General features: G+C 53.9%; 2 protein-coding genes across 2 annotated transcripts in view; both read left to right on the forward strand.

The window, feature by feature from the left end:
* The window catches only part of LLGL2 (LLGL scribble cell polarity complex component 2), a 32,506-nt gene extending 22,518 nt beyond the window's left edge, over positions 1-9,988 (forward strand). The window contains exons 7-26 of the mRNA XM_080924575.1: positions 1,298-1,460; positions 1,558-1,690; positions 1,970-2,024; positions 2,566-2,720; positions 3,652-3,869; positions 3,947-4,014; positions 4,144-4,297; positions 4,381-4,485; positions 4,748-5,040; positions 5,126-5,276; positions 6,399-6,555; positions 7,206-7,322; positions 7,447-7,613; positions 8,030-8,294; positions 8,483-8,642; positions 8,852-8,880; positions 9,100-9,147; positions 9,348-9,390; positions 9,478-9,539; positions 9,738-9,988. Of these exons, the coding sequence (XP_080780701.1) occupies positions 1,298-1,460; positions 1,558-1,690; positions 1,970-2,024; positions 2,566-2,720; positions 3,652-3,869; positions 3,947-4,014; positions 4,144-4,297; positions 4,381-4,485; positions 4,748-5,040; positions 5,126-5,276; positions 6,399-6,555; positions 7,206-7,322; positions 7,447-7,613; positions 8,030-8,294; positions 8,483-8,642; positions 8,852-8,880; positions 9,100-9,147; positions 9,348-9,390; positions 9,478-9,539; positions 9,738-9,745 (2,551 nt within the window). The 3' untranslated portion in view covers positions 9,746-9,988. The remainder of the gene's footprint in view (positions 1-1,297; positions 1,461-1,557; positions 1,691-1,969; positions 2,025-2,565; positions 2,721-3,651; positions 3,870-3,946; positions 4,015-4,143; positions 4,298-4,380; positions 4,486-4,747; positions 5,041-5,125; positions 5,277-6,398; positions 6,556-7,205; positions 7,323-7,446; positions 7,614-8,029; positions 8,295-8,482; positions 8,643-8,851; positions 8,881-9,099; positions 9,148-9,347; positions 9,391-9,477; positions 9,540-9,737) is intronic.
* Positions 9,989-12,637: 2,649 nt separating this feature from the next.
* MYO15B (myosin XVB) overlaps positions 12,638-26,454 on the forward strand; it is a gene marked incomplete at both ends in the record, with an annotated part of 33,456 nt that continues 19,639 nt past the window's right edge. The window contains 19 exon segments of the mRNA XM_080922476.1: positions 12,638-14,670; positions 15,532-15,595; positions 15,804-15,913; positions 16,074-16,148; positions 16,384-16,480; positions 17,143-17,246; positions 17,382-17,456; positions 17,458-17,653; positions 17,760-17,921; positions 18,770-18,883; positions 18,964-19,022; positions 19,095-19,227; positions 20,386-20,481; positions 20,712-20,843; positions 23,995-24,120; positions 24,747-24,824; positions 25,008-25,123; positions 25,202-25,247; positions 25,352-25,476. Coding sequence (XP_080778602.1) covers positions 12,638-14,670; positions 15,532-15,595; positions 15,804-15,913; positions 16,074-16,148; positions 16,384-16,480; positions 17,143-17,246; positions 17,382-17,456; positions 17,458-17,653; positions 17,760-17,921; positions 18,770-18,883; positions 18,964-19,022; positions 19,095-19,227; positions 20,386-20,481; positions 20,712-20,843; positions 23,995-24,120; positions 24,747-24,824; positions 25,008-25,123; positions 25,202-25,247; positions 25,352-25,476 — 3,941 coding nt within the window.

Raw genomic sequence — 26,454 nt, forward strand, 5'->3', positions numbered from 1 at the left:
CAGGGCTACACAGAGAAACCCTGTCTCAAACCAAAACAGAAAATGGGCTAAAGCCATGACTCAGGGGTTAAGAGTACTGGATAATCTTTCAGAGGACCAGGGTTTCATCTCCACTTAATGGCTCACAACCTTGTCTGTAACTCCAGTCTTAGGGGATCTATTACCCTCTTCTGGCCTCCAGAGGTACTGTATATATATGGTGCATAGACATTCATGAAGGCAAAACACCCAGACATAAAATAATAATAATAATAGTAGTAGTAGTAGTAGTAGTAAGTAAGGGAAGTGAGGCCAAAATTCCAGTGTGTCAGCAACTCACAGGACCACAAATCTCAAAGCTCTGAAGACTTTGTTCCATGAGGGAGCCCAGGCTCAAACGTACTGTATCAAACTGGCTCCAGCTGACAAAGGCTTGGGGCACTGTGCCGTGGCTGGAGGTTTGTTAACATCACTTCTTGATGACAAGATCTGCCTCAGAGAGGAATTCGGATGTAGAGAGGGACAGGAATCTGGGACAATGGAATTGGACAAGAGCTTGTCAGACCACTTTGACAATGGTGGAACGTGCTCTACACTTCCAAGGTAGTTGGCCAGTGGGCTAGGACTCAGCCCTTGGAGCCATGGACCAGACTCTTCTAGTTTCCCCATGCTGGCTTAGGATTCCTGTGTACGGTGGGGTCTTCTGACTGCAGGGCAGGATGAGGCTAGGGCAGAACACCTGAGGTCATGTGCACATGCCTACACACGGGCACACACGTGTATGCATGATCAAAAACAATAAAATTATCTTCTTACGGGTGTGGGTTGAGACAGGGTTTATATCTCTCTATACAACTCTGACTGTCTCAGACCTTGCTAAATAGACCAGGCTGGCCTTGAACTTACAGAGATCCATCCTCCTGCCTCTGCCTCCCAGTGCTGGGATCAAAGGCGTGTACCACCACACTCAGCTACTTTCAACTTATCTGTGAAGAGTGGAGCTTCTTGTGGCCCAGACTGGCCTCGAACTTGTATACAGCTGCTGGTTTTTCTACCTCCTAAGTTTGGGGATTATAGTGTCTGTTGTCATACCTGCCCCTTGAGTTTTCATGTGTGTGTGTGTGTGTGTGTGTGTGTGTGTGTGTCTGTGTGTGTGTCTGTGTGTGTGTGTGTGTGTGTGTGTGTGTGTGTGTGTGTAATATATAAATACCATATCTTGTTCTATGACCCCCACTGTGATGCGGCCAGCCCCACCATCTTCCCAGGCCTGCATGTGAGGTCCCACTGTTGCATGGGTTCATGGTACTCCCTTGCCTAGGTTGCCAGAGGAGGCCCGCCACCGGCGAGTGTTCGAGATGGTTGAGGCTCTGCAGGAACACCCCCGTGACCCAAACCAAATCCTCATTGGCTACAGCCGAGGCCTCGTCGTCATCTGGGACCTTCGGGGCAGTCGAGTGCTCAACTATTTCCTCAGCAGCCAGGTGGGTGCCGTCTGGAAGAATGGCTCTCCCAGGCAGGCGCATGTGCAGACCGCAGCTCTGGTCCCAGCCTCTGATCGCTTCCTCTCTTCCTCCAAAGCAACTGGAGAATGTTAGCTGGCAGCGGGATGGCTGCCTCATTGTCACCTGCCACTCCGACGGCAGCCACTGCCAGTGGCCCGTGTCCAGTGACGCCCAGAACCCAGAGCCTCTGCGCAGCTCTATACCTTACGGTGAGTGCTTCTGTGTAGAGGGTCTGACCCTGTCTTCTGCCTGAGAAGCATCTGTTTTCCTGGGCTCAGGCATGGGCTGCTTAGCTCATAGAAGTAGAATCTGGGCCCAGAGAGATTCAGGGCTTAGTCCAAAGCCACACAGCTGGCTTTCTGGTACGCACTGTGGCTGCCTCGGGGAACAACACAGTGAAATCCTCCCTGTTACAGGCTGACTTGTGGTTAAAGTAAGGGATCTAGGCCTTGTGGAAGACCTGCTCAAGGTTACACCTTTTCTTCTAGGTCCCTTTCCCTGCAAAGCTATAACCAAAATCTTCTGGCTTACCACCAGGCAAGGGTAAGTGCTGGTACTTATCCCTCCCGCTGTGTATAGATGGCCTCCCTAGAAACATCCCCAGACTCCTGTCCAGGGAGACAGTGCCTACTGAGGACCTTCCAGGATCTTGGTCCCGGGTGGGGCCAGATTGGTTATTCGTTAGACCTCTCAGTGGATGGTTTCTGCAAAATCCCTTCCCATCCCTTCTTCCAACCTTCCCAGAGAGATGCTGTCAACTGGAGTTCTGGACTCTTGTTGTGGCCACAGCCACAGCCTCATTTCTGTAGAAAGAATTGTATGTACTGAGGCCTGATGTGGGGACAGTTTTGGAGGCCACTGTGCAAAAGCAGGGCTGGCTGCAGAAGCCCAAGGCTCCTAGCCAGGGTGTCCCCCCTCACTGCGAGTCTACTCTGCCCTTCTAAGTCATGCTGGAGACTGGCCTCCGAACCTGCCACAAAGGCTGGGACTTTCCCCTGTGTGCTCCATCAGGTCTCAGATGCCAACGCAGCTCTTGTCTGGAGTTGTACAGAAGCCCCAGCCCACCTTTCTCCTGTGCCTACAGGTTGGCTTTCACCATCTTCCAGGGCGGCATGCCACGGGCCAGTTATGGGGACCGCCACTGCATCTCAGTGGTCCACAATGGCCAACAGACGGCCTTCGACTTCACCTCTCGCGTCATCGACTTCACTGTTCTCACCGAGGCCGACCCTGCGGCGGGTAGGAGAGCATTGGAAGTTGGGGTGCTGGGTAGATGTTCCCAAACCTGCCACCCTTCCGGGTCCCTTGACCTTATTATATCCTTCTCTGTAAGGCCAATGACATCTGTGAAGCCTGTTCTGCCTCCCTTGCTATTCTCCCAGGTGGGGACCCGGTCTGGAATGCCATCCTTCCAGGCCACACCTCTTGCCTGTCCCAACCTCTCTTTAAGGGATTTGGCCCACCTCGGGCAGATCTGTATTACTGGATTTATGCCAGTCCAGCTTGGCAAGAGGGTCATGGCTTAGATGTGGGTGAGGTCGCAGGTGGCCATATGGGGCCAGCCCTGAGTCAGCCTCATAAATGAGAAAACAGACAAGACCAGCTAGGGTCTTGGTGTAGAGACAGGGACACCGGTCATCTGTCCAGGGATTAGGAGGTGCCATCTTCCTACTGAGCTTCCTACTCCCAGGGAGACCCTAGGCCCGTGTTTCCTTCTTTCTCAGCCTCTCCTCCCCTCTTCTTGCTCTGGCTACCTAGAGCTACCCCTCTCATCTCGTCCTTGATAAGCATTTCACAGGTGGAGGCCGCTCTGTGGGGACACAGACATACTCTCTAACTGGCCGCCTGTCCTTGCTTTGGGCCTACAGGACAAACCAAGGTGCCCTATGGCAGAGAAAATACCGTCCCTCCCTTGACATCAGGGTGTCAGTCAAAGCCAAACGTTAGGAAGAATTTGCCAGCGACTTGTAGCTGCTCCCATTTCTGACTGAACTGGGGGCCTCTTGTTCGGCTCCGAGGGTCACTGGTATCTGTGCAGCAGCCTCGGGTCTTATTTTGCACAAGACAAGCAGTTCGGGTTGATGGATCCAGCTGCCTGCCTGGAGCTTTGTCTACAGGCCAGATGGGGCGGCTGCCCCTTCCTAGCCCTGACTGTTTACCTGTCCTCCAGCCTTTGATGACCCCTACGCCCTGGTGGTGCTAGCCGAGGAGGAACTGGTGGTGATTGACCTACAGACACCAGGCTGGCCACCAGTCCAGCTGCCCTACCTGGCTTCCCTGCACTGTTCCGCCATTACCTGCTCCCATCACGTCTCCAACATCCCCCTGAAGCTGTGGGAACGAATCATTGCCGCAGGCAGCCGCCAGAGCTCACACTTCTCCACCATGGTAGGACCAGCCCGAGCCCCGAGCCCGCTCCTGTCTTGGGCCCAGGTTCTCTTGGACTTCCTGCTCTCTTCTTCTAGGAGTGGCCCGTAGATGGCGGCACCAGCCTGGCCCCACCTCCACCCCAGAGGGACTTGCTGCTCACAGGGTAGGTGACTTTAGTGGCTACTTTCCCTTTTCCAAGAAGGACATGGTAGTGAGAGCGGAACCCTGGGTTGAGCACTCCAGACCCCAGGCACCTTTGGCTGACGTAGACCTCACCAGGCTCTGCCCGCAGGCACGAGGATGGCACAGTGCGGTTCTGGGATGCCTCGGGTGTCTGCTTACGGCTGCTGTACAAACTCAGCACCGTGAGGGTGTTCCTCACAGACACAGACCTCAGTGAGAACCTCAGTGCCCAGGGTGAGGATGAGTGGCCACCACTCCGCAAGGTGAGGCCAGGAGCCTGGGAACCAGGAGTGCGGGGAACCAAGCAAGGACGGGGGCGTTCACAGGCATCCCCTTTCCCTGGCAGGTGGGCTCCTTTGATCCCTACAGTGATGATCCTCGGCTGGGCATCCAGAAGATTTTCCTCTGTAAATACAGTGGTTACCTGGCTGTGGCAGGCACGGCAGGGCAGGTAGCAGGCTGGGCAGGGTGGTGGTGAGGGCAGAGGGGTTGGGTGGCTTTGTGGGGTGGGGGGACAGGAACCCCTGTCCGAGAGCATCTTTAGGAGCTTTACCCAGAGGATGCAGAACGCTCAGTTCCATTATCGAGGGACCCCAGGGTGACTACTGTTTAGCCTCCAGAGTCAGACCGAGAGGCTTTGGACTCTGGCTTGGCCCCTGGATCCTTTGGGCTTGTTGTCTAGCCCTCTGAGCTCTCTGCCGCCCCCGCCTCAGGTGCTGGTGCTGGAGCTGAACGATGAGGCGGCAGAGCATGCTGTGGAGCAGGTGGAGGCTGACCTGCTGCAGGACCAGGAGGGCTACCGCTGGAAGGGCCACGAGCGCCTCCCCGCCCGCTCCGGGTCCGTGTGCTTTGAGGCGGGCTTTCAGCCCTTTGTGTTGGTGCAGTGCCAGCCCCCAGCTGTGGTCACCTCCTTAGCTCTGCACTCTGAGTGGCGGCTTGTGGCCTTTGGCACCAGCCATGGTTTCGGCCTCTTCGATCACCAGCAGCGGCGGCAGGTCTTTGTCAAGTGAGCAGGGCATCTGGGGCTTGGGTCTGGGACCTTGTGAGGACCTCGGGTCCCATAGCGTGACATGACTTCCCGTTTCCTCAAGGTGCACACTTCACCCCAGTGACCAGCTGGCCTTGGAGGGCCCACTGTCTCGAGTGAAGTCCCTCAAGAAGTCTCTACGTCAGTCATTCCGTCGAATGCGCCGCAGCAGGGTGTCTAGTCATAAACGGCGGCCTGGTGGCCCCACAGGCGAGGTGAGGCCCCGGGCAGGATCATACAGCTCTTCCTCTTTAGGTTGTTAGTTCAGGATCTGAATCCAGATCAAGTAGGTTCACCACCTACCAAGTGACCTTACATATGCCATACTACCATGGTGGCTCAGTTTCCTACATCCAGAAAGCCATAGCTGTGAGACTTAGGTTAGAGGCAAGTCCCAAGCAAATATGCACAATTGCTGTCTTAGGGTCACCCTTACTGAGATGAAACACTGTGACAAAAGCGTGTGTGGAGGAGAGGGTTTATTTGGTTTACACTGCCCCCTACCACACAAATAAATAAATAAAATAACAGCCCATAGAATTGGAGGAAGTCTGGTATCTTAGTCATGGTTTCTTTTTTTTTTTTTAGATTTATTTATTACACATAAGTACACTGTAGTTGTCTTTAGACACACCAGAAGAGGGCATCAGATCTCATTACAGATGGCTGTGAGCCACCATGTGGTTGCTGAGATTTGAACTCAGGACCTCTGGAAGAGCAGTCAGTGCTCTTAACCACTGAACCATCTCTCTAGCCCCCTTAGTCATGGTTTCTATTCCTGTGATGAACACCATGACTAAAGGAGGAAAGGCTTATTTGACCTACACTTTCATATAATTAAAGGAGGTAAAGACAGGAACCCAAACAGGGCAGGAGCTGATGTAAAGGCCATGGAGGGTGCTGCTTACTGGCTTGCTCCTCATGGCTTGCTCAGCCTGCTTTCTTATAGAATCCAGGATCACCTGCCCAGGGGATGGCGCTGCCCACAGTCTCCCTTATCAGTCACTAAGAAAATTCTCTGTGGACTTGCCTACCAATCAATCTTATGGAGGCATTTTCTCAACTGGGGTTCCCTCCTCTCAGATGACTCTCACCTGTGTCAAGTTGACATAAAATTAGCCAGCACAATTGTCTTCGTATTTTTCTGTCCCTTTCCCTCCATGAAATGCTGGGAAGTCAGACAAGTTCTCCTCAGGGAATCTCTTACTTGAACAAAGTCCTCTGGGGTCCAAGCAGTCAGATTGGCATGGTTATGGCCAGCCCTTCCCTTGATCGAGTCATTGTTCTGAGGAGCAGAGACAAGAGCCCACCCTGAGGCCCAGCCCAACTTCCTGCAGGCCCAGGCCCAGGCGGTGAACACCAAGGTTGAGCGGACAGGCCTGCAGAACATGGAGTTGGCACCTGTGCAGCGGAAGATTGAGGCCCGCTCAGCAGAGGACTCCTTCACCGGCTTTGTTCGGACGCTCTACTTCGCTGATACCTACCTGAAGGACAGTGAGTAGTCAGCCTGAGGTTGGGGCTGTAGAGCACATCCCTGGTGGGAGACACCCATGGTATGAAGCCACGGATAGATGGGCCCTCTGACATGAGGAAACGGCTAGATGGGTACCCCCAGTGTGAAATCAGGTGGACAGTGCTGCTGCCTGGGGCCCTCAGAGGGGTTCTCATTCCATTGCAAAGACAGAAATCAAGCCAACACCTGCTTTTTCCCCCCCTCCCCCTGGGCTTGCCCGTCAGGCTGCCTAGTATGATAGTCAAGCTCCTCTGCTTGCTAGAAGTATGGGCTTAGACAGGTCGCCTAACCTTTCTGGCCCTCAGTTGTATGTTGCCACCCAGACAGCATGTAGAAGTGTTAAATCCCTGCCTGGGTCTTCCCTGTTGGCTGGGAGTGGTGCCGGCCGTGTTCCTGCAAGGGCTGAGCTGGGTTCAGGATCACCAGAGTGTGGAGCCTCGTGAGACTGTAGGAGCTCTTTCCCGGGAGGCCGCGAGGCCCACGGCACATCTTTTTTTAGAGGAGGGAACTGAAGCTGAAATTAGAAGCTCGCCAAGTTTCGGGAGCAAGGCTGGGTGGAAGCCCGGGTTGCCAGCTCTGCTCACCTTCCAGGGACAGGGCTTAGATTCCCAAACCTTTCCTCTTCCGGCAGACTCCCGCCACTGTCCCTCGCTGTGGGCTGGCACCAACGGAGGCACCGTGTATGCCTTTTCCCTGCGTGTGCCTCCTGCAGAAAGGAGAACCGATGAACCTGTCCGGGCAGAGCAGGGTAAGTAGTGAATAGAAAAGACAGAGGGTCCCGATCTACTTGGGTTGGGGAGTGTGGTGTCACCGAGCCAGCCATCACAGCCCTGTCCCCAACCTGCTTCTTCCCCAACCTGCCTCCTCCGTAGCCAAGGAGATCCAGCTAATGCATCGTGCACCTGTGGTGGGCATCCTGGTGCTCGACGGACACAACGTACCCCTTCCTGAGCCCCTGGAAGTCGCCCATGACCTGTCGAAGAGCCCAGACATGCAAGGGAGCCACCAGTTGCTTGTGGTGTCAGAGGAGCAATTCAAGGTGCCACATAACAGGGTCCCCCGGATGTCCCAAAGACATCGGTACAGTTCAGACCCTGGGTGGACACAAATAGTGTTAACTGGGTTTGAGGTGGAGTAAGGGCCACGGGGGTCACAGGAAATAAGGAAGGGATATTGTATGTGTCAACTTTAGTTAGACCCAAAGGTCAGAGGTGGGAACACCGAGGCAGGACCTGAGCCCGTAGGAGGTACAGAATGCCCAGACCGGATGACGGTGGCTTTGCATCCTCCTAACCCAAGAGCTGCATCTCAGGGCTGGGGAGCATTAAGACCCAGATGCGCCTGCAGGACAGCCTGCGGCATCTGCTAGAGGACGAGGTCCCAGTGGTCAGAATGGCTGGGGAAACCCATTGTTGGTTAGGATGCAACTCACGTCCAGATGCCATGTGTGCCCAGGTATTCACACTGCCCAAGGTGAGCGCCAAGCTGAAGCTGAAGCTGACAGCCCTGGAAGGCTCTCGGGTTCGACGAGTCGGCGTTGCCCACTTCGGCAGCTGCAGGGCTGAGGACTATGGGGAGCACCATCTGGCAGTGCTCACCAACTTGGGTGACATCCAGGTGGTCTCAATGCCGCTGCTCAAGCCCCAGGTACGGTACAGCTGCATCCGCCGGGAGGACGTCAGCGGCATAGCCTCCTGCGTCTTCACCAAATATGGCCAAGGTGTGTGGGCACGGACTAGTGCCTCGGTGAGGTTGGGGTAAGGTGAAAGGGTCTCTCGGGCACCGCCAGGGATGGAGCTCTGCCTGGCAGGCTCTGTCTCCAGCCCCCTGGGAGGGAGGCCCTGTCACAGCCATGGGGCCCAGGAGCCTTGACTGGGTTTTACTCAGGGCTCTTCTGCCTCTCCTCAGGTTTCTATCTGATATCTCCGTCGGAGTTCGAGCGCTTTTCTCTCTCCACCAAGTGGCTGGTTGAGCCCCGGTGTTTGGTGGATTCAACCAAAGCCAAGACCCACAACCAGCCCAGTAATGGCAATGGCACGGGCCCCAAAAGGACCTCAGGCCAAGTCAGGTGAGGACGAAGTCCCAGAGGCCTTTCCACAGCCTTGCTCCTTCTGAGGCGTCTGCTAACTGGCCAAGATGCCCTCGTTTCCATGCCAGCTGCCAGTCTAGACCTCCAACCCGTCTGCGCAGACCTAGTCAGACAGGTTGGCCTCACTCATTCCTCACAGATTTTCAGAACCTAGTGGTCCCTAACCCTCATCATCTGCCCCTCCACAGGAATTCGAGGAGCCAGAGTGAAGGAGATGGTAAGATGTCCTCTCAGGCTGCTCTGTGGGGCACCCCTGGGACACAGCTGGCTAGCCTGGGGTAAAAGGGTGAATGAGAGGGAAGATAGGCTGGGAGCAGGAATGAATGGTTTCCTGCATCTGAGGCTCTGGCTTCCAGCACTCACTCCCTTAACCCCTGTAATGAGAGGGCTGGGCAGAGGGCCCAGGACAGGCCCACCTGACCACCCTGCCTTCCAGAGAAGAAGCCTGGCCCAGTGATGGAACACGCTCTGCTCAGTGACGCCTGTGAGTCAGTATGGGGGTTGGTGAGGCTCACGTGAGGGAGGAGGAGCATGTCTGAAGGTACAGAGGAAAGCTCGAAAGCCAGAGGAAGCCAGGAATGATTTTTGTGGGCCAGGGATAAGCCTGCCTGGAACCCCATAGGTAAAAGAGAAAGTGTCTGGCCTCACCTCCGAAGGCCTCACTGGGTCTCTCCTACCCAGCAGGGGTCCTAAAGGAAATCCAGAGCACACTGGAGGGGGACCAGGGGTAAGTCACTGCAGCACTGTGAAGATGTGGGGACCTGGAGGATGAGGCCATCCATGTGTGGTGACTCCCTGTCTTTCCCCATCTCAGGAGCTACGGCAATTGGCGTTCTCACCACGTCGCTGTGGGTTGCAGGCTCAGCAATGGGGAAGGTAGGACTGTGGGCACTCCAGAGGAGGGGAGGGCCTGCTGCCAGGGAGGGACGGGAAGATGATCACTGCCGTCCCTCCAGGGCCCAGCAGGCCTCCGGGGCCATCGGAGCCCTGGAGATTACCAGTGGTACAGAGTGGATGACTAAGGCACCTTCCCTGCCCAGGATGACCTTGATCTGTCTTCTCGTCCTTCCACAGCAGAGTGAACGGGACAGCATCCAGGCTGTGGGATGAACACACACTACTGAGGGCTTTTCCAGCCCGAGCCGGCCAGGGGCTGCCAGTGCCTTGGCCACCTTCCTGTTGCTGCTCCAGGCTTCGGGACAGGGGAGCTCCCACCTGGACCGCCGCCCCTCCTGGGCCCTGTCTGTCTTGAAACTTTTATCAATGTTGCACAGTTTTTATTTCCACCCCTTTTGTAGTGGGCTGGGTTTTAAATTATAAATTTTAACTGCCTCTGAGTAAAGCTGAGTTTTTAATAAGCACCTTGTTTCGTCTTCACTGGAGCGACCTGAGGACCTGCGTTTTTTTAGTGGTTCTGGTCCATCTCCAGCCTCAGAGAGAGAGAGAGAGAGAGAGAGAGAGAGAGAGAGAGAGAGAGAGAGAGAGAGATGTTCAGAGAACTCTCTCGGGTGGATAAACAGTATCTACCCCTCCCCCTAAGGTCCCAGTAACAAACTGAGGCATGGTCTGCCAGAGTTCATCCTGGGGGGACAAATGGCTTTATTGGACTTCCTAATAAACACAGGTAAGGGGTAACCTCCCCTCACCACGCCACGCCTGAAAAGTCTTTACCCAGAAGGGATGAGAACTTCTCTGTAGTGATACACTCTGGGGGGGAGGGGGAGATCCCCTCCCTCAGGTCACGTGCATTAAGGCACAGCTGGCGGCAGGATCTCATGCCCCACCGGTGCCAAGTTAGATCTGGCTGTCCTAGGACTCACTCTGCAGACCAGCCTGCCAGGACTCAGATCTACCTGCCTCTGCCTCTGAGTGCTGGGATTGTTGGCATGTGCCACCACCACAGCCCAGAAACTTCAGTTTTAGGAAGGGATGGATGGATGGATGGGTGGGTAGGTAGGTGGATGGATGGATGGATGGATGGATGGATGGATGGATGGATGGATGGATGGATAGAAGTCCATCAGAACTAGCTTGGTAGCACAGGCTTTTTAGTCCCAGCACTCACTTGGGAGGCAGTCCAGGCCAGCCTGGTCTACATCCTAAGTTCTAGGACAGCCAGTGCTATGTAAAGAGACCCTATCTCAAAAAAAAAAAAAAAAAAAAAAAAAAAAGTACCAACATATAAGGACACATCCTCCACCGTGTTCATAAGCAGCCTTATTTATAATAGCCAGAAGCTGGAAAGAGCCCAGATGTCCTTCAGTAGAGGAATGGATACAGAAAGTGTGGTACATTTACACAATGGAGTACTACTCAGCTGTTAGAAACAATGACTTTACGAAATTCCTAGGCAAATGGATAGAACTAGAGAATATCATCCTGAGTGAGGTAACCCAGTCACAAAAGAACACACACAGTATGCACTCACTGATAATTGGATACTAGCCCTAGAAAGCTATGAATACCCAAGAAACAACTCTCAGACCATATGAAGCTCAAAAAGAAGGCCAAAATGTGGAAGCCTTCTTTATGTATTATGTAACAAATTTTGTGATCTATAATAATATTTTATAAAATAAATTAATTAAAAATATGTAAATAAATAAATATCCACTAAAGAACCTACAAGATACATAACTCAGTGGCACTTGCCACCAAGCCTGAAAGCTTGGGTTCAATTCCCCAGGCCACACAGGGCAGAAGGAAAGAGCTGACTCCTGCAAGCTGGCTGCCCTCTGATCACACTCACACACACACACACATACACACACACACTAATACAACTAAAAACCTACCACTAACCAGGTCATGAGGGTGGAAGCTTTTGATCCCAGAACTCAGGAGGCAGTAATGGGATCAGACGCCCTCTTCTGGTGAATCTGAAGACAGTCATAAAGTAAATATTTAAAAATGTAAAAGAAAACAAAATCAGTAACAACTGGTTAAGTGCATGGATTCATCTGGCTGACTGACGGCAGAGGAGAGATGCTCTACATGTGTAATAAAACTTCAGGAACAGGCAGTGGTGGGGAGGCCTTTCATGCCAGCATTTGGGAGGCAGAGGCAGGCAGATCTCTGAGTTCAGAGTTTCAAAACCCTGTATTGAAATACTTACATACATACTTATGTACATACATACATAAATACCTCCTAGGCAAACCACTTGAATAAAATAGCAATTATTGGCAGTGTCATAGCCAATGAGGTTTATCGAAGACATGATTATTGCTAATTGGAAAAGCAGTGGGGAGAACTAGGCATGTGTTGATTAGCAGAGGACTTGCTTGGAATCCACAGGGCTCTCCCCACGAAGGTCTCCTAACACTGATAGTAAGTAGCTCTGGGGGCTAGTGAGCAGGCCACGACAGTGCTGGACAACACTGGCTTCTCTTCTAGGGGACAGAGATTTGATTCCTACCCACCTTGAGTCTAGTCTCGATCCGTGACTCCAAAAGGGTGCACAGGCTTTACCGTGGTTCGAGGTGTATACTCATCACAACCCACTTTTTAGTAAGTTGTATTTCACAAAGAAAAGAACACCCAAGTGTCCCCTGCCCAGTCCCAGAGCCACAAGCCCCGTCTCCTGGAGAAGCCCCCATGTACAACAGCTTTGCTCCGCCCCTCGTGCCAGGCCGGTGGTGAGGCTGAAGTAGAGCCTGGTCTCAGTCTGGCCTAGTGCCAGGCTGACCTGTCTGGCAGGGAGGCCTGGTGTCGTTGCCCTGTCCACGGCCTTTGTCCACAGCTGCAGCGTCTCCTCTTTCCTCTGCTTCCTCTCCATTATTGGCTAAGGGGGTCAGGACTCTGCCTCCTGCATTATTGATGCTGCTGTCCAGGAGGGCAGACCTCAGAAGGGAGACAGATTGAGCCCATAACCCTGCAGGAGCAGAGAGCGTCTAGCAACAGAGACCTCAGGGCACTCGTGGGCAGTGAGATCAGAAGGCAAAAGGATCAGGACACCCACCGGGAAGACAGACATGGGCGGAAGGAAGGGCAAAGCGCCCCAGCGCCAGGCTAGACCCGGAAGACCAGCCTCAGCTGAGCGGGAGTCCGGGTCCGCCAGCGCTGACTGCGCCCCAAGCCAGAACCACAGGCCTGCCCTCGGCAAAGCCCGCAAGACCAAGCCCGCCGGAGACAGGGGGACCGCTGGAGGCCACCGGAAGCCCACCGGAGAGGGGGACCACGGCTGCAGAAGTGCAGAAATTGGGACGTCACAGGAGAGGCAGGGCACCTCGCAGCGTCTGGGACACGGACCCACGGAGACCCGTGAGTCCGGGAACAGTTGTGGGGAGCACACGGAGGAACAGAGAATCCCCGGGGAAGAAGAGAGGACAGTCAAGCGCGGCCGCCGCAGGAAAGGAAAGGATCGGGGACCTTCGACTCGACGAGGCCATGGAAAGACTCCTGGCAGGAATGGGGACACGTCGAGCGGGGATGGTGGCAGCTCGTGCTTAGACAGTGAAGCCCGCGAGGCCCAGGACAGCAGCAGCCAGGGTGGTGGAGCCCCGGATCGCCCACACAAGATGGAGCCTTCGGATACCACCTCGGAAGGCGCCCCAATCATAGGACCCAGCTTAACTCTGGTACAAGGCAAATGTCCTGGCAGCAACCATCCAGGCAGCGAAGGACACGCCTTGGAGCTCCAGAGCAGGGAAGGGTCGTCGGGAACAGGGCCTCAGAGAGAGAGTGATGATTCCCGGACAGATACAGACTCGAGCCCTGGGTGGGCTGGGCACAGATGTCTCCCAGAGAAGATCCCAGGAACCTCAAGCTGCATCCCTGAGTCCCAGGAGCTAGACCTGGGCGGGGAAGCTGCAGCCTCCAGCGTCTCCAAAGACTCTCAGAGTCCTCAGGACTCTAGCGCGATCGTAGACACCACCAGCGCCGTCGGGGTGCAGCCAAAGACTGAGCTGCCGGGGACTGAGCATGAGACAGCGGAGGCTCCGGGGGCTCAGCGTCTCCAGGTCGGAGAGGTGGCGAGGAAGGTGCAGGTGGTTGCAGGCGAGAGAGATGTGGGAACCAGAGAACGAGTAAGTGCAGGGGACCCAGGACCCCGGGACCGGACGCCGCTGGCCACGCTCGTGGTGCTCCGCAGGCTACGCCCGAAGCTCCCAGTTGGAGCGTCTCCCCAGCTCGCGGGTGGCGTCCGCGTGGGTCTCAAGGCGCGGCTGCAGCGCGTGGCGCAGGCCCTGAGCTTCCTGCGCTGGCTGCGACTGCGGGTGGAGCGACGTCGAGCGGAGGCGCGCGGCGCGAACCCGCGGGAGCGCGAGGAGCGAGGCCGCGAGAGGGCGCTCGAGGCGCGAGGCGGGCCACGGCGCTGGCGGGCCCTTCGCCTGGCCTGTCGCCTGGTGGGGCTCCGGGGGACGCCGAGGGCTCCCTCTGGCGGTCGTCACAGCCCTCCGCAGGCTCTGAGCAGCTCAGTCTCTGATGATGCATCAGCCATCGAAGATCCAGCTCCAGATCCCAAATTCGCGGTGGTCTTCCCCCGGATCCATAATGCAGGGAAGGAGTCGGGCAGCAGCAGTTCAGGAGCATCCGCGGACGCACCCACTGGAGAAGGCCGCGTTTCGACTCCTGCTGGGGCTTCAGAGGATAGGGAAGAGCAAGAGGCTAATGGAGAAGAGGTGGTCAGGTCCTGTCAGGCTCCCTGCTTTTTCCCGTCTGCCCCCAATGGGACCCCACCGGACGAGAGCCGTAGCGCAGCAGAGCCAGAGACCTTGGGAGCTATGACTGGGGTGCACTGGGCACAGGACTCTAATCCGTGCGAAGACCCTGAGCTTGACGCTGACACTCTGCTGCCTCAGCTCACCCTAGAGACTCGCCTGCGGCAGAATAGCCCCTGCAGGTCACCAAGGGAGAAGTGGGAGCCAGAGGATGACACTGAGGCAGCGCTGGAAAGGGACCTGGAGTTGAGCCTCCAGAGGAACCTAGAGATGGCACCCTTTCTGGGTGCTAAAACCAGGAGTCTCCCAGTGGGCCTGGAAGACATTGAGGACCTCGCCAGGCTGCGGTGAGGGGCACAATGCCAAATCTGCTGCCTCTGGTTCATAGTTTCTCATACTTCATCCCGCCCTCAGGCCCTTTAAAATCGTGTGAACCCTTACTGAATCAACAGATTTTTGTTAAGGTGCCTTCCAAATATCCAGCCCCGCTGCTTACTGTGGATTGAACACAGGGTTATCTCTTGCATGTTAGTCTTGATCTATATAACCCCAGCCCTTTTTATTATTTATTTATTTATTTTGGTTTCTGGTTTGGGGGTGATTGTTTTGTTTTTTGTTTTTTTGGGGGGGGTTTGTTTGTTTGTTTTTTTGTTTGTTTGTTTTGTTGTTTGAGGTAGGGTTTCTCTGTGTAGCCCTGGCTGTCCAGGAATTGGCTCTGTGTACCAGGCTGGCTTCCAGTTTAGAGATCAGTCTGCCTCTCCCTCTGTCTCCCAAGTGCTGGAATTAAAGGCATGTATTCCAACCACAGCCAGGACTTTTCGTGTGTGGGAGGGGTGTGCAAAGTCTTGAGCCCCATGTACACATGCAGAGGTCAGAGGACCACTTGCAGACATTGACCCGCCCATCCTGCTACCCTGTATTTTTGAGGTTCACAGTGGTTGTCACAGGATTTGCAGGGAATTTTTGTACCCTCCTGGGCATCTTGCTCCCTGCCCCAAGCAAGTTTTTACCTTTTAAGTTGTCAAAGATCTTCACCAGGTTGCCCATCAGGAGTTGAACATGTGGTACACTTATCTCAGCCTCCCAAGTCGTTGGTATTACAGGCATCCCCCCAGGGAGTGGGGGACAACAGGAGAGCCCTGCTGGAAGCTGCACAGCTTGCCTAGGGCTTCCCAGCAACTTCGCCCTCTACCTGGCTGTCCCTACAGGCTGGTGTGTGACAGCTCTGTGCTGCTATGCCTCAAGAAGAGGTTCCACCTGGGCCGCATCTATGTAAGGGGGACCACAGGGAAGGGTTGTGGGCCAGATTCCCCATGGGTCAGGAGCTCCCTGGCATCCCTGAGGCCTCTCTTCAAACTGGGTGTAAAGTCACTCTACCTGGGTCCCCACAAGACATGCATGATAGGCTGGTTTGGGGTGCAGCAGAACCCCCATTTATATTCTCCCACCTCCTCATGAGAGTCTCTGCTTTCTTTATCAGACTTTCGGGGGTCCCCTCCTGCTTGCTCTGAACCCCCACCAGCCCCTGCCTCTCTTCTCATCAGATGTCATGGCCAGCTACCATCCCAGGAAGGCCCCAAACACCACACCGTATGTGACTTGGCCCCTTTGACTCTGTGATTAACTCCCTGAATATTTGTCTTAACTAAATGAGTGCTAGGGCCTGTGGGGCACATCACTGACTCCTAGGAGGCCGCAGACAACCATCTCTGGCACCTTCTCACTTCTCTGATGTTCTCCCCATCTCCAGACACATCTTTGCCATCGGGGTAGCAGCCTATAGCCTGTCTCAGAGCTCTGGACAGGATTCCTGCATCCTCCTGGGGTGAGTCCTGGCTAACTTACTTGCCTGAGCCCACAGGATACCCTGGGCAGCAGTTCAGGAGGACATCCTCAGGACTGAGGCCATCTTGGGTAGCACTTCTTTCTGGTTCATCTCCATGAACCAGGTCTATCCTCTATATTTTAGGAATCACTTTCATATGGTATATCCCCACTTCCCAGGCTCAGCGGGGCAGTCCTGTGTGCTTCCTCCCATCCTTAGCCCCTCCCTCCTGCAGGGGCCACAGTGGCTCAGGGAAGACTGAGGCTGCCAAGAAGATTTTGGAGTTCCTAAGCAGCATAGGACAGAAGCTAATGGGGACCAACGGGGCTCAGGTGAGGTCTGGCTGCCGGCAACTGGACATTTCTCAGGCCATTTCCCCAAGCCTATAGCTTCTCATGGGTCAGCCCCCACGGTTTTCCTAATGCAAGGGAGTGGGGTTAGGCCTTTTTATTTTATTTGTTTTTTATTGTCTTAAAAAAAAAAAAAAAAAAAAAAAGATGGGTTTTCTCTGATAGCCCTGGCTGTCTCGGAACTCATTCTGTAGACCAAGGCTGGCCTCAAACTCAAAGATCTACCTGCCTCTACTTCCAGAGTTCCGGGATTAAAGGCATGTGCCACCATGCCTCAATATTTTATTTTACTTTTTAAAAGCAGCAATTCATGTAGCCCTGGATGGCCTAGAACTTCCTATGTAGTTGAGAATGAGTTTAAACCTCTGACTCTCCTGTTTGCCTGCACATTCCCCCGTTACTAGGACTACAGCGGGCATCACCATGCTCGGTTTCATATGGTACTGAGCCCAGAGCCTCATGAATGTAATATGAGCAGCTCCACAAATTGAGCTACACCCTCAACCCTTTGAATTTGGGGGGTGGGGTTCTGATAGGAACCACAGGAGGGTGCTAACACAGCCAGCGGTATGGGGGGCTCTCGGTGGGTGGCAGGTGTCAAGGCCATCTTAGGAATACCATGAGTCTTCCAAACCCTCCTACAGCTAGAGGACATAATGCTCGTACTCACCAGCTTTGGTCATGCCAAGACCATCCTCAATGCCAATGCCAGCCGCTTCGGCCAGGAGATAAGCCTCTGCCTGCAGCAGTGAGTGACGGGACCAGTAGGCTCAATGGCGCCTGTGATGGGCTTACTCTTCTTGGGAGCAGGGATACTCTCTTTAGCCTCAGCCCCTGGACTGCCCTTCTGGGTATTTGCTTATCCTGTTTCTTTCCCCCCCAGGGACGTTATTGTAGGAGCCTCTGTGTCCCACTATCTGCTTGAGACCTCCAGAGTAGTGTTTCAGGTAATGACCAGCCTCCCCAGCTCTGAAGGTGGGAAAGAGAACGGGGCATAGTCCTCAAACCCTGCTCCCCACCAAGCCAGTTTCTCTACCCAAGGCCCAGGCTGAGAGAAGCTTCCATGTATTTTATGAGCTGCTGGCAGGGTTGGATCCTACGGAACGTGAGCAGCTCTCTCTGCAGGGACCTGAGGCCTACTACTACCTCAACCAGGTAGGGCCTAGGCGCTCACAGATAGCGTGCCCAGACTCAGGCATGGCTTTCAGGACTCTGTGGGGTGCCAGGCATTGTCCCTCCACAAGCCTGCTGTTCTCTGCAGGGCCGAGCCTGTAGGCTACAGGGCAAGGAGGATGCCCAGGACTTCAAAGGACTGGTGAAGGCCCTGAGGGTGCTGGGGTTGTGCGCAGAGGAGCTGACTGCAGTCTGGGCTGTGCTGGCCACCGTCCTGCATCTAGGCAACATCTGCTTCTCTTCTTCGGAGGTGGGCTCCCTCGTGGGTGGGACCATGGAGCACACAGGATGGGCAGTGATGATTTGCACTGTCAGGACAATGATGATGTCAAGCCACTGGGTGTGCTCTGGGCTGCCTCTGAAAGCCGGCGGACCCCTATTTCGTAGATGAGGACAGTGAGCCCCAGCCCTTCTGCACCCCTTATACCCCCTTTGTATTTGCCTGTAACCCCTAAGGAGAGCACCTGGAGCTAACCAAGAAGCTACTGGCTTATGAGTACTAGCTGGAGAGATGGCTCAGAGGTTAAGAACCCTGACTGCTCTTCCAGAGGTTCTGAGTTCAAATCCCAGCAACCACATGGTGGCTCACAACCACCTGTAATGGGATCCGACGCCCTCTTCTGGTGTGTCTGAGGATAGCTATGATTTACTTATATATGAGAAATAAATTTTTAAAACAAACAAAAACAAAAATTTAATTCTCACGATAACACTATGTCCCACAGGTAGTGTTTCCCCCCTAGCAATAAACAGCAGAGGGTCCAACTAGTCAGAACTGCTCAGCTACTAAGAAAAGACAGTCAGGTCACACACTCGGGGCCATCAGCCGCAGAGGCTGGCTCACTGCAGTCCAGAGCACTTCATAGGCTCTTGCTCCTTCATTTCTTTATTGACTTTGAAGCAGACATTTACTGTGCAGTGCAGGTCGGCTTGGAATTCACAGAGATCCACCTGCCTCTGTTTCCCAAGGGCTGGGATTAAAGGCCTGTGCTGGCCCTTTGAGTAATGGGCAGATGGCTAGATAAAGCCCTTCCTGTCCCTGTTTGAGGACGATTGCCACCGCACAAGCAAAGGTCTTTCTGCCCCTTCTCTGTCTAGCGGGAGTCCCAAGAGGTGGCTGCTGTGTCTAGCTGGGCTGAAATCCATGTGGCAGCCCAACTGCTACAGGTGCCACCAGAGCGCCTAGAGGGGGCAGTCACCAAGAGGGTCGTGGTGAGTCCGAAGAGTGCTGGGAAGGTGGGAGGAGCAACCTGGAGCACCTGCCCAACACTGAGCATTTCTCTGGTCTCCAGGACACACCCTATGGCCCAGTCTCCAGGCCTCTGCCAGTGGAAGGTGCCGTTGATGCCAGGTAGTCTTGGGGACCAGAGAGTGGAGCCAGGTGTGGCGCTCTGCGGACGAGGCTCACTTATGGTCCCCACAGGGATGCCCTGGCCAAGACCCTGTACACGAGGCTGTTCTCCTGGCTTCTGAAGCAGATCAATGTGCAGCTGTCCCCACCGAGGGAGGCAGACAGCGTGACCACCATTGCTGTCGTGGATGCCTTTGGCTTTGAGGTCACCCCTCGAGAGGGGGAGGGGCAAGGCAGGCCCATCTCATTCCAGCATCTCCCTAAGATGCCTGTCTGACTTGCGTCTTTGCTGGCTCCTTCTGGGGCTTCTGAGGGGAATCTGGGTTGGGTGTCCCTGGGTAGAAATGGAAAGGGACCAGGTCCTGTATCTTGGGTCTTTAGAGTCTGGTTGAGGCTGGCAGGGAATCTTGGGGCTGTCTGTCTACCTGACTCATCTGCATGTTCCTGGGAGAAAGATGACTTCAATGCTTTCCCCGCTGGGAGGATCTGGAGCCCACCACAAGTCCCTTGCTGGCTGTGTGACCTCGCACAGCTAATTAGTCCTTCTGAGGTCAGTGTCCCCAGCAGGACAGGAGGCAATGTCAGCAGACCTTGCACCCCACAGAGACATGGCTTCAGAGAGTTCTGTCCCGCTTGGCTTTATAGACACACAGGGCCACCACCCTGGACTGGGTTTGTCACCTTCCACATACGAAGGAGGAAAGAAATGGGGCCTCTCAGATCTTCTAGAATGGTCACAGCTGTGCACCCCTTTTCTAGGTGTTACCCCCTTTATGAGAATGGCTAATTGAGCTTGGATATCCCCACCCCCAGTTCCTGGATGGGCACTGTTCACTGCCCCATACATCCCGCCCTTCTTTAAATGTCTTCGGTGACTACTCTGCTCCGGAAGGCAAGGGTTGTATGCACATCTGCTTTGGTGTGCATTTGTGGGTGTGCACAGCTGTGCTAAGGCCTTCTGGCCTTGTGGTTGTGTGCTGAGGCTTTGGAGGAGAACACCAGAGGCAGGCTGGAAGGCTTCCTGGAGGCAGCAGCAACATGAAACTATGGGATTCTGGGTACCATCAAGGAAGTGGCACCCTGCAGACCCTCTCCGGATGGGTGTGATCAGAGCTCGAAAGGCTCATAATTGGAGCAGAGGGCAAGGCTGTGGAGACCCGAAAGGGGGGCTCATGTATGGCTAAGGGCGGGTCCATGATGGTCTATATAGACTGCACCAGGTCCTTTTGACTTGTCCTTCTTGGCTGCAGCCTCAGCTCTGGGATATCATTCCTTCTAGAGTCCTGGGAGACAAGGGAGGGGCAGCCCTATTTACCAGCCCCCCACCTCCTGTGCAGATCCCCCTCCTTTTCACTTGTCCTAGGCACTGAGGGTGAACGGCTTGGAACAGCTCTGCAGCAATCTAGCCAGCGAGCGCCTGCAGCTCTTCTCCAGCCAGAGGCTGCTGGCCCAGGAGGAGGTACGGAGTGGAACTCAGATGTCACAGGTGACACGGATCACTGCCTTGAACAGAGGCCGAAGTGGTTCCCGGGAAGGCCGCCCAAAGCCTCCTTTCCTTGGTGGGTGGGAAGGGCTCAGTCCCTAACCTCCCTTTACACATATAAGAGGATACTCTCTTGTGGAGCTCTGAGATCTCACCCAGCCCCAGCAAACGTGGGCTGTTAGTTATCGAATACTGGTTGTTCCTAGGAGGCGTGCCAACGGGAGCTGCTGAAATGGGTGTCCATTCCCCAGCCTCCAAGGGAGTCCTGCCTGGATCTCCTGGTGGGCCTGCCCCATAGCCTCCTAAACATCCTGGACACGCAGACCTGGCTATCCCAGGTGAGAGCAGTCAGTGACACTCAGGGTCAGGGATAAGGAATGGGGCCCAAGTCACCAGGATGAATCCAGCAGGACTTCCTGTGAGACCAGGAGGCTATAGGGTCAGAGACGCAGCATTCTGCATAGTCTGCGACGCCCTATACTCCCTCCGAGCACTTTAGAAACATTTAATATTATATGCCCAGGTGTTTTGCCTACATGTTATGTGTGCATGCACGTGGGTGTGGGGAGCAAAGCCTGGGTCCTCTGGAAGAGCAGCAAATGCTCTTAATCACAGAGCCATCTCTCTATCCCCTTTGGTGTTTTGTTTGGTTGAGACAGAAAGTTATATATGTTGTCTAGGCTTGCCTTTTTAAAAAAATTATATTATTTATTTAATGTATATGAGTACACTGCAGCTGTCTTCAGACACACCAGAAGAGGGCATCAGATCCCATTACAGATGGTTGTGAGCCACCATGTGGTTGCTGGGAATTGAACTCAGGACCTCTGGAAAAACAGTGCTCTTAACTGCTGAGCCATCTCTCCAGGCCCTGGGCTGGTCTTAAACGCCTGACCCATACGCCTTCACATTCCAAGTGCTGGGATTACAGGCATGCTCTCCACCAACACACGCTAAAAATGCTTCTTGGGTTGGTAATGGGCTATCACGAGTAAATACTCCCTGTTACACATCAGCATCTGCCTCTTTATATTTGAACTCCTGGAGAGAGCAGTCTTGACTGTCGGGGGCAGTCAGTGTGACTTTACCTCTCTACATTAGACTGAGCAGCAGACAGTCTGGGCCTGATCACAGGACTCCAGCTCTACCCGAGGTGTACTGGCCTCGAGGGATGGATTTATGTGTAGCACATATTCTGAGGGGAAAAGTCCAAGACGAAAGATTCAGTTCTTCCCTTCCTGGAGCCCAGGAGAGTGGGAAAGAAATGGTAAAGGCTGGAGAGATGGCTTAGAGGGTTAGAGCAGAGGACCCAAGTTCAGTTCCCAGCATCCACATGGTGGCTCACAGCCATTAATATGACCCCAGTTTCAAGAGCTCTGATGACTTTTTCTGACATCCATGGGCATCAGCCACCCATGTGGGGCACACACAGGTGTGCAAGCAAATCACATGCACACATTAAAAAGAAAATACATGTAAATGATTAATTTAAAAAATTTAGGCTGGATGTGGTGGTGCAAGCCTTTAATCCTAGCATTTGAGAGGCAGAGGCAGGAGGATCTCTTAGACTTCAAGGCCAGCATGGTTTATATAGAGTGAGTTCTGGTTTAGCCAGGGCTTCACAGAGAGACCCTGTCTCAAAACAACAACAAAGAAAGAATGATACAGAGAGACAGAGAGAGACAGACAGACAGAGACAGAGAGAGGAGCCTGTTCGTAGTGGGTGGGTAGTGTATGTTCAGTGGTAGAGCATTTGCCTGCTACGTGTAAGGCAGTGGATTCAGTCTGGGCAGTGGTGTCTTAATCTGAGAGGAGGCAGATCTCTTAGTTCAAGGCCAGCCTGGTCTATGAAGTGAGTTCCAGGACAGCCAGAGCTACACAGAGAAACCTGTCTCAAAAAAACAAAAACAAAACAAAAACAACAACAACAACAAAAAAAAAAAAAACAAAAACCAACAACAAAAACTGAAGAAAAAAGGATAATGATTTCACTATCTAGGTTCTAATATAAAGTGCACCTGATGTAGTGATAAACACCTGTCTATCAGCACTCACAAGGCAGAAGCAGTGGAAGAACAAGTTTGAAGCCAGCACAGCCTGATGTAAGACAGACAGACAGACAGACCAGGCTGACCCAGGCAGATATCTGGTGGGCAGCTTTGTGGAGTCACAGGAACACGTGTAAGACCCAGACCTTTGGGAACTGAGGTTGCAGGGTGGGCACCAAAAATAAAGTGACCCTGGGATGCTGATATGGCTCAGTTAGAGGAGGGGCTTGCCTAGCAGGCACAGAGCCCCAGGTTCGATCCCCAGCATAGTATAAAAAAATCAGGCGTGGTGACGCTGTTCTACAGAACAATCCAAGCCAAAGCACTAGTCTTGGGAGTTCAGCTGTGCCTCCTTGCAAAGAACATCCCCAGGTGGACGGTTAATTGTTTACATTTCCTCATAGAGGGGTGGAGAGGGTCACAAGATCTTGGCCCCCACTGCCTGCAGCCTGGCCAAAAAATTGCATTTATAAGCCAGGGAAGACTAGGGGAGAGGGCCTCATCTGTGCATTTGTGGTAAGACAGGAGCATATACCGGGACACAGCCATTGTGGCTCTTCACTTGAGAAGGGATTGTGAAAAGGGTGCACACCTGTGGTCCCAGCACGTTAGAGGTAGAGGCAAGGAGGGTCATCCTCAGCTACACAGTGAGTTGGAACTGTATCTCAAACAAAACAAACCAGCCATGGGTAGTGGTTCCTGGTGTCTTTAACCCAACCTTTAATTCTGGGTGCAGATGTAGGTGAAGTCAAAGCCAGCCTGGTCTTCCTAGGGAACTGTCCCCAAAACAAAATGAGAGAAGTCCCTCACAGGTTCACATTTTTTTAAAAATCTGTTTTGTGTGTATGGGTGTTTTGTTTTTGTTTTAATTTTTCTTTTGCATTTGTCTGAGCACTATGTGTGTGCCTGGTCCTGAGGAGGCCAGAAAAGGGCACTGGACCCCCTGGAGTTAAACTGGGAGCCACCATCCGTGTGAGGGCTGAGAACTGAACCCGGGTTCTCCGGCAGAACAGCCGATGCTTGTAACCACTGGTCCATCTTGCCACGCCATAGGGTTATAAAGTGACCTGTAACAGCTTGTGGAGAGGGTGTTTGACATCTGTGTCAAAGCCTTCAAATCGATTTTCTTTTGGTTCCTTTAGGCTTCCTCAGAGATAACAACATCTAGGGCTTGGTGGAGGTGGCTTCTGGGCATGAGGTGGTCCTGACTTTAAATAGACACCTGGCCGTTCAAAACATACAGTGGTGGAGAAAGGGACACTGTAGAGACTCTGCTGAAGACTAAACTGACTGCTCTCCCTGTCTGAGGAAGAGATTTGGGGAGTCAAATCTCCCCATGTCTAGGTTGTGTGGGCCTGAGGTCTTCAGGAAGGAGCAGGGTGAATTCAGTGAACAGCAAGTATGTACAGAGCCTGAGAAAGTGTGGTTCCTTCCTTACCAGGCCACGGACCACACCTTCCTCCAGAAGTGCCACTATCACCATGGTGACCACCCAAGCTACGCCAAGCCTCAGCTGCCCCTGCCAATCTTCACGGTGCGGCACTATGCTGGGACAGTCACCTACCAGGTATTTGTCCTTGGGCACAGAATGAGGTGAATCAGTAAGGTCATGTCATTCTAGTGTCTGTCCCTCCCAAGCTGAGTCACCTACCAGATGACAACGTCAGAGAGATCCCTTCCAAGACGTGGCACTGTATCTCCACATGAGCCTCAGGCCACACCCAGTTCTGAGCATTCATTATTTTTAATAGCTCCTCAGCTAAGGATGGGGCCTTGTGAGCCCCTCCCATCCTTGCTGGAATTTTTTTTACATGTGTTTTTGTTTAATGGTGGGGGGGGTGAGTGTGTACACATGTAGAGGTCAGAGGACAACTTGGGGCCTCAGACTCAGCAGCAGGTGTCTTACTGGCCCAGTTTATTATGCAATTTGCTCTCTTACCAGTGGAACCATCTCGCCTGTCCCTTAACAAAACACTTCCTCCTTCAAACAAATTTCATTTTGTGTATGAGAGTTTTGCCTGCATGCATCTGACGCACTGGGACGCAGACACATTGGCCTTTCCCTTGAGATGGAATTGTGGCAAAGGGTGCAGGAATGCAAAACCGAGAAGGCCTGTCAGTTTCTGAGGCATGGTGCACACTCAGACCCCCCCAACCCCCGCAGGGTTGTCCCAGAGGCCTCCTCTCTTGCAGGTGCACAAGTTCATAAACAGAAACAGGGACCAGCTGGACTTTGCCATGCTGGAGATGCTGAGGCAGAGCCAGTTGCAGGTGACCTAACCTTCCTTTCAGGTGGCCACCAAGCTCTGAGGGGCTAGTCCTTGGCACCTGGATGGAGGAATGAGTGTGGGGGTGGGTCGGTGTTTAGGGCTACCTGCTCCCCGGGGAGGGGTCTGTGCTGTGGGTGGACAGGCCCAGGATAGAAACAGCTGAGACCCATCTCACCCCACACAGCTCATGGGCAGCCTGTTCCAGGAAGCAGAGCCCCAGGCTGGGACGGAGCAAAGCAAACCCACATTGGCCTCTCGATTCCAGCAGTCCCTGGATGACTTGCTAGCTCGGCTAGGCAGGTGAGGGCTGCGCCCTTCCACTGGAGCCCAGAGGAAGGGAGGGAGGGTAGTCTGATCTGACTCCCTTCCACTCATCAGGAGCCACATCTACGTCATCCACTGTCTCAACCCCACCCCTGCAAAGGTGAGCTCCCTTTCCTCAACCTCACCCCTGCCCCCCCCCCAGCCTCCCGTGGGACCCTCTCCCCTCAGCCCTTTTCCTGACTCCAGCTCTCCTCTGGCTCCCAGAGCCCAGGCCTCTTGGACGTGGGACATGTGGCAGAGCAGCTGCATCAGGCTGGCATTCTGGAGATTGTAGGCACCCGAAGTACCCACTTCCCTGTACGAGTGCCCTTCCAAGTCTTTCTGGCAAGGTAGGATTCCATGGTGAGGTATCGGAAGCCAACACCTGACAGGGACAATTCCAGGTAGGTGGTCCTGGCAGAGAATTGACCGTGTGCCTGATTTTCAACAGCCTTCCCTTCACCATTCCTTACACACATACCCGCTCACTCACACACGAGCTCGCTCACACACCTGCTTCTCTCTGTCTCTCTCTCTGTCTCTGTCTCTCTCTCTCTCTCTCTCTCTCTCTCTCTCTCTCTCACACACACACACACACACACACACACGCTCGCTCACACTCCTTTCTGTGTTTGCCTCATCTCAGTGCTAATGCCCTGCTGGAGATGACCTGGGTCCTGCTTGCCCTGGGACCTTACCGTGCAGCCGACTGGGCACAGCCAGGATCATGAGGCTGCGACTGAATCAGTCAGATGATGCACACAGTTAGCAGAGCCTCTAAGATTACTAAGGGATAGCAGGGGCAGGGGCAGGTATGGGGAGCAGGCGGGTTGTGGGGTACGGTGAGGGTGTAGCAGCGTTTGAGGAAGAGCTCAGAAGCACCCAGGAAAGCTGGTGACTGAATGTGAGGCCTATTTGGCCTTGGCTTGGACCCACCTCTCGCCACCCTCTGAGGCTTCCCCTCATGGCTCTAGCCACCCTCTGCCTTAGCATGCTGGTGACTGTCTTAGCATGGGGACAGCCTGACTGAGGGGTGGAGCCTGAAGCTGGCAGTACATGAGTGTAGTGTTTGTCCTTAAGCAAAGGAAAGATAGTAACAGGTGAGAAGGTGCAGCCCTTGCCCTGGGACAGTTGCCAAATCAATGACCGTCACCTCTTCCAGGAAGCTCTGAGCTCTGGATTGTGGAGGACATTGTCTTCCCAGCCTTGTCTGGGCCTCTTGATGCCCTGCCCTGCCCTGTCCCCGAAGTCATGTGTTAAGCCTCCTGTGTTCATGAGTATCTGGCATCCCAGAGAGCCACTGGGTCACACCGGTTGCTTCTCTAGCC

This window comes from Micromys minutus, assembly GCF_963924665.1.
Source record: "Micromys minutus genome assembly, chromosome: 10".
NCBI classification, from domain to species: Eukaryota; Metazoa; Chordata; class Mammalia; order Rodentia; family Muridae; genus Micromys; species Micromys minutus.